Source organism: Hemibagrus wyckioides, linkage group LG13, assembly GCF_019097595.1.
Source record: "Hemibagrus wyckioides isolate EC202008001 linkage group LG13, SWU_Hwy_1.0, whole genome shotgun sequence".
Classification (NCBI taxonomy): Eukaryota; Metazoa; Chordata; class Actinopteri; order Siluriformes; family Bagridae; genus Hemibagrus; species Hemibagrus wyckioides.
In genome coordinates, this window is record NC_080722.1 from 7,227,721 (window position 1) to 7,240,384 (window position 12,664).

A 12,664-nucleotide genomic window follows, 5' to 3' on the forward strand; every position below is an offset into this window, starting at 1 on the left:
TTCCATTGCAACTGTAACTTAAAGTACTTAATTAAGATAAATAAATAAAATGATTTGTTTTTATTCCGTTCCCCTTTGAAAATATGTTAATTATATTGACTGTAACTTGTAACCTTATTATAATTTCCCACTTTTTAATTGCTCATTTCTCTGGTAATTTGCCCACCCCTGTTAGCAACTGTGTTAAAAGCCATTGTCTCATTAACAAGAAGGTGGAAGACATGTGTGTTCACTTTTGTCCCATAGTGAACCTTGTTTCTGTGTTGAGACTGCTTGTTTATTTTCTTATGCTCTCTGTTTCCTGGATGTTATTCCCTAGGCAGGTGATAAATTGCTTTGGTTGGTGGCATGGACAGAATACAAGGTACAGTGCCATTGGAAACGTACACTGCAGACTGATATTTGTTTCAGAATGAACAGGAGCAGACAGAGATGGAAAGGAAGAGAGGAAGAAGCTGATCAAAGGTGAATGACAGAAAGACATGGGGTTAGTTGAGGGGCAAAAGAGAGGGGATGGGACCACCGTGTCTATGGTTCATGCCTACAGGATCGGGAAAGCCTTTTGTCTCTATTACTCAAATGGTCCTGCTGATTTTAGTCAGCTAGCTCCTTGCTGATAGGTAATAAGTTTACAGATTATTAGCCCTAGCAAACATTTATCCTTATTCTCTCTCTCTCTCTCTCTCTCTCTCTCTCTCTCTCTCCTTCTGCTGCTTGCCTTTGCACTTTCTGCTCTATTAAATGGCTCCCATACCGTCGTTCCTACTGCAGTGATCAGCAGGAGCTTTTTTCCGTCTGCCTCATCCATCTAATTGAAAATCAAACATCAATGTCTAATTAGAACTGATTGAAGCATTAACCCATCCGAACCTGTTGGCCGAGATGGTTTATTCATTCTGATGCTGTTTGAGACCGATGTATCTCCTGCTTCCATTGGCAGTAAGCCGTGACTGAAGGCATTTCTGACTGCCCTCCAGCAGCATGTTGTGGTTATCGCTTTGTAGCACAGCGCTTTGGACAACACTTGCAATGAAATTAGATTCAGCAGTGTTGAGTCGTTCAGCATGACTGTCATTTAGCTTTGCTAAGCAGAAATTTCTCACGGAGCATTCTAAAAATATTTTTTTAATTGAACCTGAAAGAAGCTGAAAAAGAGGTGGTGATGACTGTTTGTAGTTGTTATTACATATGTGATAACAGGAAATAGCTTGTTTTGTGGATGGTCCAAAACATGAAACAGAATTATCAGCAAATATAATATATATGACATTTTGTTTGGCAATATTATAAGAGGAATAAATCAATCAAGTCATGCTGTAATGGTAAAATAATCAACAGTAACTCGCTTTATATCTTATCGCAGCACTCCAGTGTTGAGTATTTTCCCCATAACAAACTTTTGTTCTATCAGAATTTATGTTCTGAAAGATTTGGCCAAAAATAAAAAGAAAATTGTAGCTGATTAGCAAAATAATAAATTGGCCTGCAATGTTGCTAAAAATAATGAAAGATAAGGATGCATCCATCACGTTTTCTATTTTTGTTTTATTGTTAATATTAGATGTGTGTCAGCATCACATGATATAAAATACTTCTAGGACTAAAAAGGTCAGTTGGATCAAATACACAGCCTTTCAGTCTAGTGTATTAGCCCGGAACTCCATGAATAAGAATCACTTTCTAGCTACACAAGCTGTTAGTTCCAACAAAGCAAACACTAGGTGATTGAGTACATTTAGGTAATTGAGCAAATTGGACAGAACTATTACTTTAATGTCCAGATTTCAATTAAATATATTTATTTTAACTACAGTAGGCTGGCTAGCTTAACAGATTTTCCTTCAAGTTATCTGAATACATTAGTCTTTGCTCATAGATTTTGCTGTACAACTAAAGAACTAGGATCTTCAGATCTGGAACAGGGCTTTTGACATGTCTTTTTATTAAATATTGCACCAGTATATAGATGTTTAGTTGATGCTCATGTATCTAACATTGAAACATGCGTAGAGAAAATAGCACAAATTAGCATTATCGTAGCAGAAATAAAGTGGATGAACAGAGGTACTTAACTTTGAATATCTGAAAAGTGTTCACTATGATAGCTGTATTGTGGTTTGATTGCAGGTCTAGTGTGAACTTGGCAGTAAAACTTTACATTTTGTTACTGTACTAGCATTATAGCCTCTAAACTGAAGCTGGGGATGAAAAGATTTTTTATTCTTGATGGTGTTTTCTTAAAATAGTAAATGTAAGGATTATTGAAATGCATTAATAATGGATAAAAGATAATAATAGCATATATTTTAAAAGCAGCATATGGTAATTCTTGAAATGTAACATAACTGATATATAGTAATAGCTATAGTAAAGACATCTTGGCCCCTGAAACAAAATTGCATTGAGAAGTTGGGCATCTCCCATTGGTGTTAACAATAAACTGTGTGTTGCTGACTTCTTGGTAGAGTGAGACACAAGAAGAAAATGTTTTTGCCTTTTTTTCCCCCTTGTCTTAGGTCATTTACATGCCAAAGTCCTCAACAGGAACGTAACTGTGCATTTACATTCCTGTAATGTTTTTCAGGTTTTTTTTAATAACAAATTTTTAGAAGTGTACTGCTCTGCAGACAAGACAAACTGGTTTAGATTCAGGTTTCAGTAACTTGCTTCTCTTAATGTTGATTAGGTATGTGGTTCTCTCAAAATTGTTGATTATTTCTGTTCTTACTAAACAGTAATATGGAAATGAATGTGCATTAGACAGACGCAGCCCATCTGGAGTCCAGCTGAGCAAGGGAGAGAGAGGAGAGGAGAGAAGAGAGAGGGGGACAGAGGGATGGATAGAGGACAAGGATGAGACAGATTAATGAGCTGTGGGAGACTGTGTGTTTTGCTCGGTTATAGAGGTGCGAGTGTTTAAAAGCGGGAGAGGGAAGAAGGAAAAAAATCACAGCAGACGCGTTTACTAGTATTAACTTCCTAACTTGGCGTCTGCCAGTGTAGCGTGTTCTTTAAAATAAAGAAAAAGAAAAGAAAGAGGTGCAAAAAATTGAGTGATACAGTGGAGTAGTCTTTACACAGCTTTCAGGTGAGTAATGGAGGATTGCTGGGTGTACAGTGAGTGTGTTTGCATGCATATGAGTGTCTATGTATGTGTGTGTTTTGTATGGAAAAGATAAGGTGATTATATTTTTCAGACTGGAAGAGTCTCTGCAGTCTTACGTGTGAACCTGAACTGGATTTTATCTCATCACTGGGTTTGTTTAAACAACTATACACCTTTTGTTTCATTTGTATGTACCTTTTACCTAGAAACATGAGTATGAGAGACATATAGTACAGTACAGTATCATATTTTTCCAAGCAACATTCACAAGAAGAAAAATTCAATTAACATTGTACATAGCATGCTCTTTTAATTGTGACACTGGTGCTGCTGTTCCTGATTGTTACTTTAAGCTGCATGGATCCATTGGCCTTGTGGCATTTCCATGCAAAAGAGCATTATGAATTGAATTTCTTTCATAAGCAGCACGTTTCCATTCTCTTTTTGAATTCGTACAGCATTTTATTTTCTTTTTGCTCTTTCATTTTAAGTTCAACATGTCAAAGCACTTTATATACTGTTTCTGTTTTGTATTTCTGTGTTGTATTGCATTGTTTAATACAGCTTGGGAGTCTAATATTTTTATGTCACTTGTTCACAAGATTGCACTTATGACCTTCTTTTCATTTAATCCTTTTCACACACTGTGGAAAAACGGAGCTTTTGCAAGTTGTTTAAAACACCTTCTTGTCATCTCGTTGTTGTTGAGAATGAGAGGCATGTCACTACATGTATACTTAAGACTGATGCAGTAACCAGTTCCCTTTGACCCCTCTGTGTTATTGGTTGGTTGTGCTGAAGTGGTTCTGCACAGTTCAATGCATTCTCGGTGTGTATCTAATCACAAATTTAATGGGAGTTAACTAAAACTGGTCGTTTTCGAATTCATAAAATAAACTCGGTTGGTTGATTGTTTGGTTTGTGGTCCACGTTGTTGTTTTATTTTACTCACGTTTAAAAGCCTGGGGCATGGCACATTTTTCACTGACATCTACTAGAATGTGAGGAAATTAATCTGAAAATATTCTGACAATGACACCTTCCCTGAACTGGTGAAATAAGTCAGTTGCTGAACACACAAAATCCTACACATTAGAAATTCGGAGTCAAATGCAAGGATAACATCTCCTTGATCTCTGTACAGCTGTACATATGATTCCACTTATTATTATGATTGTTCTTGGTTTAGTTTTCTAAATAGCCAATTAAGCAATAACATGACGGTGTGTTATTTGGGGAAAATATACAGCACGGTGTCTCAAAGAGTTGATTCTTTTTCTGTTTGTTTTTACAGTACTTGCTTTGTTCTGTTTAAATATCAATGATTATACATTTTGATGTATTGAAGAATAGGACACTAGGTGCATTTAATGAAGTGTAACACTGGAGCAACAGGTTCTTGTTATTAAATTGTAGGAGCTATAGAAAGAAAAGAGAGGGGTTTGAAGGCCTAACATGGCTATCAATCACAGTACCATTTTGACTTTATTGTCTCTTCAATGGTAGTTAAAACGTAATAGTATAATACCGTTTTACCGTTATTGTAGTCGATTAGTGGTAACTAGCTTTAGAGGTTACATCTTGTGTATTTTTAGCATCATTTCATTTGTGTGCAGAGTGCTTAGAATTTAAACAGACCTAATTACAGACCTAATTACAATTTAGCAATTCTCAGACTGACTCGTGTATAAAGAACTAAGTATCGCGTCGCAGTATGCATGTTTTAAGAGCTAGCGTATGACAAATTGCTAAAGTAAACATCAGTTTGGAATGACCTACTGTTGTAAACCATATAGTTTGATTTTACACTTGTCTTAGGTTACCTGGAAAAATTTTAAAGAATGATTATTCCTATATCAAGTTCTATATCCTGTGCTCTTTTTCACTGAACCATTAAAGTGACATCAGCAGACTGGATGCAGGTTGTATAAGTTCTTGTTTACCGTGTAAAATGTGTAAGTCTACAAGTTAGGGCCTGTTCTCACACAGGTGCTTGTGTCAGTTGATCTGTTGACTGCACACACTTTAACGTTTGCTGTCAAAACAAAGTATGCTTGCGTGTTTGATAGATTCTCGCCTTAAATACTGCAAGTCTGTGCTGTTTTGGTCTGTGGGTCAGACAGAGAGCTAGCAGGAGGTGTGTGTGTGTGTGTGTGTGTGTGGTGCATGCAAGCTTTAGTCCATGACTGTTGCGTTCAGAGAACAGCTTTGCCACGTAAGGCCTGTCTCTATGACAACACCTCTTCGCTCCCTGTCACCAGCCACCAAGGAACTGAAGTCTTATAATATACAGTGCCTTACAGATACAATGTCCAACACTCGCCTGCTAATCACGTGGCCACGTTAAAGTAAAACATTGATCTCCTGATGAGACAACAGCCATGTGGGAGGTATAAAAAAATAAATAAATAAAATCACTCTCATCTTCACATGACAGAAGGGTGATATGAAAATGTGATATCAATATTTTGATGAGTTCTGTCACAGAAATAATTTGACTTGAATAAAATTGAGCAGATAGTCATTAAGCAAGTCCATAATTACAAGTTTACAGATAAATATTTGCAGTTAATATTCATTTAAATGTGAATATCATTTCTGGATATATCGACATCCCTCTGGCAGCTTGGATCTATTTAAACTTTTTGTGTAAATTGTATTGTCGACGTGGACAATCGAAGTAATACAGTTAAATTAGTCATCACAATCATGTACTGTGAATGACAACCATCAGACAATATTTTATAAGGCTGTTAGTGCCCTTGTGAGATGTCTATATTACTCTTTTGCATATTGTTGGATATATCATATATATAAAGAGAATGCCTTCATGCATCGCTAGGTTTTTTTATTATTATTTTTGGATCAGGACTTCCTGATATGGCAAAAGCTCTGACTTGTGATGATTATGCAACCCAGTAATCGATTTTTTATAAGCAGAGTAAAATTCTTTGAGATTTTACCACCTCTTTAGGAAGTAATATATTTCAGCACTGATTACTGAATTGCTGTGGTCTCTACTCCTAATGCAGATTATCTCATGATGGATGTATGTGTGATTGATCCTTTTCTCTTCACAGTGCACTATTTGTTCGTTGCTCTGCTTCTTTGCCATTGATTGAGCTACATAGAAAGCTATCTTAGTGGCATGTCTTGAAAAAAGGGCACTTGTTTGAATCTACTTAATATATTTTCTTTAACAGTTAAAAGATTATCTTCTTTTTCAGTTAAAGTTTTTGCCTCTGTAGTCAGCTAGGCACTCGTTGCAAATGCCGAAGCAGCAAACTAATATTAGCCATCTTTCCCTGCTCCATTTGATGGCCATAGTGCTAATTTTAGAAACAAATGTGATGCTAACTTCATTAGCCACTCCCCAGTAAACACAGACAGCTGGAAGTTGCTGATATGTGATGTTGCAGAAACACCAACTGGGTATATAACTCTTCCCTCTGTGACCTTTAATTCAGAAATGTGTGTGTGTCAGTGTATTACAGTACGTTCATTGTTAATGTGAGCTTAAAACTAAGCAGTTTGCAAAGTAACCATCCTTTGTAATAATATATTCTGATTGGTGTTCTTATCTCATTTTTTGTACAATGCTGTGCACTGCCTTAAATGCCACCCTGTTACCAGGACACTTGCCTTTATGTTGGATGGTATAAGCAATCTGTCCTTTGGTATTGCCAAAATAAGTAAAAGTAAATAGATTTTATATATGTATATGTCACCCTACAATCGCACACAATCACTATATCTGCAGTACCAGTGAGTAGCAGTTCTGTAAAGGCCACAAAGTGCTGAGAGATGCATGAAGCACAAATATACTAGGTGTCTACGAGGCAGCTCAGAAAATGTTACTAGGCTGAGTGCATCAGAATGTGAATAAGGATCTGGTTACATCAATTCAGCCTGTTAAAGGAATACACAAATCAGATTTGAAGGCTGTGCTGTGGAATAGTTGTGTTTTTGTTAATGATCTTGAAATTTGTACAGTCCAAAACCATCTCATTCACTTGGAAAGTTTTTGCAGTGTCAGTCACACAGTACAGTAAAAAGATTCTATTGACATGGAGGCAGATATTAACATCTCCTTAATTACTGCATGAAACTTGGTGTCTCCTGGCCAGATTCAGTGCTGAATAAAATATCACTGGCCATCATGCATATTGTCTGTTATATGTTAGCATGAACCAACCAAATGTGTTGGAAAAGATCCCTGGCAGGTACAAATAGAAAAATAACTGTCCGAACACAAAACAAAAGTTAAGGTATGACTTATATGTTGAGGCTATAAACTTGAGTTATGTAGGTGAGGTTAAGGATCTGTCAGAGCTAGAATTCACAGATCATGCTGACAGCACAGGCAGTGTTACCTCTGGGTTTTTTTTCCAGTGTTTTGAAAGCATATTTAACGTGCAAATGAAACGCCCTAATGATTTACATCACACCAGTTTCATTTTTAAGTTTAAATACATATATGGGATTTGAAGCACTAAACAGATAATGGCATTGTGTTTTGATGCACGGTGTATGTCGTGTGTGTGTAACTGAAATATTATTATCTCTATTTCAGAATATGGATGGATTCAGTATCTATAGAATATGGATTTGATTAATACAGGACGCTCAGAACTATATGCAAATGACTTAAAAGAAGTGGGAAGAAAGAATCAGATGTTTTGTGATACACCATGCCTTGAAGTTAATGTAATCTGCCTCACAGCATGATGGCACCTAAAGTGAGCAAGATCTACCAGTTGAGGCTTTGACCAGATGAGGCAGCATCGGATCTCAGCTCTGTGACCTGAGCCATGCAGAAGTGCTTCACATCCACGCCTCCACCCAAAGCCTTCCATTCACAGCCTACACATCAACCTTCCCCACGATCCACACCTACCCACATTCTCCCTCCAGAGCAACTGAACCAGTGCGTGAGCACTGCTCTGAGTCAGAGCATGGCTAGTAAAAATGTGAAACAGCACCGTTCATCCTATTCCTCAGCTGCGGTGCCAGTCTCTGGCCCAGGGACTCCTTCTCGAGTCTCCCAGCAACCTCACGGTTCCACTCAGCCATTAGAGCTTGGTCAAACATCTGTAGTTACCTTCAGCTACATTGAGAAGGCAAATGTCCAGCAACTGGAGAGTCCACACAGTTTCTTGAGGACGCAGAGAAAAGCCTCTCAGCCACTTAAGAATGATCTGGCCTTCTCTGTCTCCTCAGGCCCCTGCAGCAATAATAGTCCTTTTCACCAGCAAGCGGGCTCACCCGCTCTCAACCAAGTCACTGTGGGCTGTGGAGTCACAGTGGGTCAAGCAACCACCCAAAGGGCCCTAGAGGACTTTGGGTCTAAATTTGCACATGGGTCAGACTGGAGCCCAGGGCAGAAACACAACCAGCAAGTGCAATGTCAGTCATGGGCAGGATCTCCTGGTCATGACACTTACTCACACAACTATGATACAGAAAGGCCAAGTGGCCCATCAAGTATCCCAGCCTCACACTGTTCATCATCCCACACAGGAAACTCCAACCTACCCTTAGAGCAAACCTCCAGCCCCAGGGTCCAACAAGACCCTAACCTACACCAGCTAACCCATGAAGGCACATCCAGTGGGGTGGATGGCAGTCCTCTCTCAGGTCAGAAAGGCAATTTGTTGATCACTAATGCACATTCTGAAGGATTAAACCAGCTCAGTGGCAGCAATACATCCTCAGCACTGAACAGTCCAGAGGTAGCACGTAGGCTTGCATTGGAAGCCACCAAAATCTCGGTTATTTTTGATGATATTCGAAAGTCACCTGCCCACAATGCTTTTGGAGTCCAGAGTGAGCTAGGCAGTCCCAAACAATCTCAAAACTGCCCATCACAACACCGGAGCCCACCTATGAAAATGAACATCCCTTTACAAGGGATGCATTCCGATCTTTCTGTAACAAATGAGGCTACCGTTTGCTCACAAGCAGCAGAGTCTTTAGCCAATCATAGCCCTGAAAGGGGTGAGCATACCAATTACTTCTGCAGCCCAATCCCCTTAGGACAGGACCCTGACTCCCCAGCTCTTCCTTCTCATGCAATCTGTCCATGGCTGTCGAAAGGAGACAAGGACTCACCCTTAAGGGACCCTCGTGCAATTTGGGGTGACTTGTCCTGCACGGACAGTCCCACCCTGCACAGGAGGAGACTTCCACAGTACACAGGTGAAGTCTGGAACCATCAGGATACCTGGGATCTGTACCCACATGGGCACAGTAAAACCACAGATGAACCTGCATCTGACAGTGAGGAGATCTCCAGGAGGCTACTTATTGGGCAACATATCGAGGAAACACCAGTCAGCTGGACCTTTATGCAACGGTGGCGGGAGCACAATGGAAATGAAATGGAGATGCTTAACCCAGTTCAGAGATCAGAAGAGAGCAAGACAGGAGCAGTGGAGGACCAAGGTGTAGCAGTGGGCACAGAACTATCGACAGGGCAGGAGACGGTCACTTTAACGCTGGAACAGAAGCAGGCAGAATGGAAACGCAGACAAGCTTTGCTACTTGGGCCTGTTGTACTGGATGAAGAGAATGACGAGAGGGCAGAGGTGGAGCAGAACGGTGTGCCTACTTCATCGCCAAGCTCCAGTGGGGTCACAGGGAGTTTGGGAGACCATGAATGTTTCTCACCTGAAGCCAGCAGTAACAGTAACCAGACAGAACATGCCAGCTCAGGTATACAGGTGAGACAAGGCTGTTATGTTTATACTCCATATCAGCCAAGTTAAACCATTGGGGGAAAATGTTCTTTAGTTGTAAATACATTCTAAATTTCTAAAGGGCACAAGAGAAAAACCTCCGTTTTGGTCTTCTACAAATTTACACATTCAGATGTTTTTACAATGCAAAATTGTAAATATGACATATGTATGTCACAGTCTGATAGTGTCTCAGCTGTACTGGGGCCATCGTTGCACTCCCAGAAGATTGCTCGAGCCAAGTGGGAGTTCCTGTTCGGCACAACAACAAATACTGTCTCCAGTGAACAAGAGAAAAGTGAGTGAGCTGTCCATCTCTTTTTTCCCTATTGGTCACTTTCATCCATCTTAATTCAAGTCACCACAGATAAAAACAAAGTAGGCAATGGAGAGTTACCACTGAGAGAGAGAGAGAGAGAGCACAGTCGGTGTTCTGGGACTATTTATTAACCAATTTTTAATTATGGAATCAAATTATTGGACAGACTGAACAATTTCAAGTATTTTATTTATTCTTCAAGTTCAGCTAGATAAATGATCTAATGTCACTTTTGCCATTATTGATCCCGGCTGATCTGTGTTGACTATGATGTCGTTACTAGCATGTAGATCAGAGTAGATCACCTGTTTTGAGTCAGTTTAAAAAATGAGTCACTCATTAGGTTGGTGTAATTCTCTAGATGTATTCACACATACTTGTACCTGCTTGTTCCAGACCTGTGCACTGCGCCTCCTAGCTGCCACTCCACCCCAACTCCACCCAATTACCTACCGTTGGAAGAAGTTGCTCTCCGAGCCAATCATGACGTGCAGCGTGTCGAGGTGGAGCTTGTGACCCCTCCTCCTGCTGCTCCAGGCACCTCCCCAAAAACGGGCATAATTCGTCGGACTCTGAAATACTCTGAGACGGATCTAGATGCAGTTCCATTGCGGTGTTACTGGGAGACTGACATTGACGAAGTGCTGCTGGCGGACAAGGACGACTCTGACTCAGCTTTCGGAAGCAACCGTAGTGTGATGGGCACCTCTGGTACAGGAAGCAGCCCGGTGGGAGAAACGGCATACAAGAGAACAGATGGAGAGGAGGACGAGGAGGAGGAAGAGGAGGAAGATGTGGCCAGCTGGGCGAGTGTTCGCACACAGTGTGATATGAGGAGGCAGCAGGCCAGTCAAGAGCAGGATGAGGAAGAGATACTCAGCATGCTATTCAAGAGGTGTCATTAAAGTTTACTCCATTATGAGAGCATGCATGAACGTACAGACAAACCTGACCTCGACAAGTTTCCCTTTGTCATTTTCCTATCTTTCCTTTCTAGGCCCTGTTTAAACAGCAATCACCCAGCCCTGAAATCACCTGTTCTAATACGAGGTCCACCCCAAACTTCTGGTGACTACATGGACACATTTAGTCACCACTTTGAAAGCATCCTGGAGTCACAGCGAGCTAAAGGCACCTCCTACAACAGCCTGGACAGCCTGGAGCTCCTGACCTCCAGCTCTCAGACCATGCTGACGTTTGACCTCCCAACCCTGACCCCACAGGTGAAGGCTCAGATGTATCACAGTGCACGGCAAATCGTAGAGCTGAGCTTTGCCCCCCTTGCACATGCTGAGATGCCCAGTGTGTCTGAGTCAGCACTGACCATTACGGGAGACACAGATGCCACAAGGGCACCATCCAGCGAACGGCTCAGCAGCGGCTCGGATGACAGGTCAGCTGGTCACAGCTGGACCAGTGAGAATGTGTTCATATTGCCCAGGTGAGAGAGATGCACGCACAGACACACCCACACATACAAACACATACACGCTACACGTTAATGTAAAATTATATACATAAATATTTCAAAGGCTTGTATAAATACCTAATGAGTCACAGAGCATATTGCACAACGCTACAGCTACTTACATTTACAAAATGAAAAATCAACATGGTGACACTTCATATGAAAATATTGATAAACAAAACTGACTTTATAACATTATCAACACCCAGTTTGATTTTGAGAAATTGAGTATGTATGCTGGTTAGAACAAAAACACAATTTTTTTGAGATGCAGTATGCTTACAAATCCACAGCGATCAGTGCTTACTAGTACCATTGCTGCTGATCTTGAGCTGATACTAAAGATAAATACCAGAACCTCTGGTACTGGGCTTGTGGGCAGAAAGCAAAATAAAATCACTGTTTTTCAGAGACAAAATCGACTTCCTACAGCCATAACTGTAATGCTGCTTCTGACTCCTTCTTGTTCTGTCTGTAATGGTTATAAGGCTTTTGAGGTAACCTTTACAGCACAGTGGTGCAGGTCAAGTTCTAGCCAAGTGGTACAAACTTTGAGCATAAGGTTGAAGCATGCAGCTTTAACACACATTGAGCCGTGTGAAAATGAGGTCAGGTCACTGAGACAGGCTTCTTTTTTAGGATGTGTGTGTGTGTGTGTGTGTGCCAAGTTGTGTACGAATGTGAGATGAAGGTTAATGCGCATTGCTGATGCTCTGACTGAATAGCTTGCCTACAGGTCCCATGTCTTTGATAAAGCAACTGCATATAATTGTAAACTAAAATGGTGTGATCAGAAATACTGGAAAAATTGGAGTTCCTGCTGTTTGCATATGTGATATTTTAGCTGATAAAATTTAAATATCCTTTAAAACCTGCAAGATGAATATTATAACTAGACTAATTTGCTAAACTGCTACGAAGCAGCACAGTTCCCTTTACAGGGGTTTGGTGCTTTGTGTGGTATTTTATTCTTTATTTATTATTATTAATATTTTATTTATTTATTTATTAATTTTTAAATAGGCTGAGATATG

General features: G+C 40.2%; 1 protein-coding gene across 2 annotated transcripts in view; it reads left to right on the forward strand.

Moving 5' to 3' along the window:
• LOC131363715 (PH and SEC7 domain-containing protein 1-like) overlaps positions 1-12,664 on the forward strand; it is a 45,127-nt gene that overhangs the window by 1,950 nt on the left and 30,513 nt on the right. The window contains exons 2-6 of one of the 2 annotated variants that reach the window (XM_058406532.1): positions 320-465; positions 7,680-9,828; positions 10,024-10,141; positions 10,559-11,057; positions 11,160-11,603. In XM_058406532.1, the coding sequence (XP_058262515.1) occupies positions 7,918-9,828; positions 10,024-10,141; positions 10,559-11,057; positions 11,160-11,603 (2,972 nt within the window). In that variant the 5' untranslated portion in view covers positions 320-465; positions 7,680-7,917. The remainder of the gene's footprint in view (positions 1-319; positions 466-7,679; positions 9,829-10,023; positions 10,142-10,558; positions 11,058-11,159; positions 11,604-12,664) is intronic. The other variant, XM_058406531.1, reaches the window with a different exon arrangement.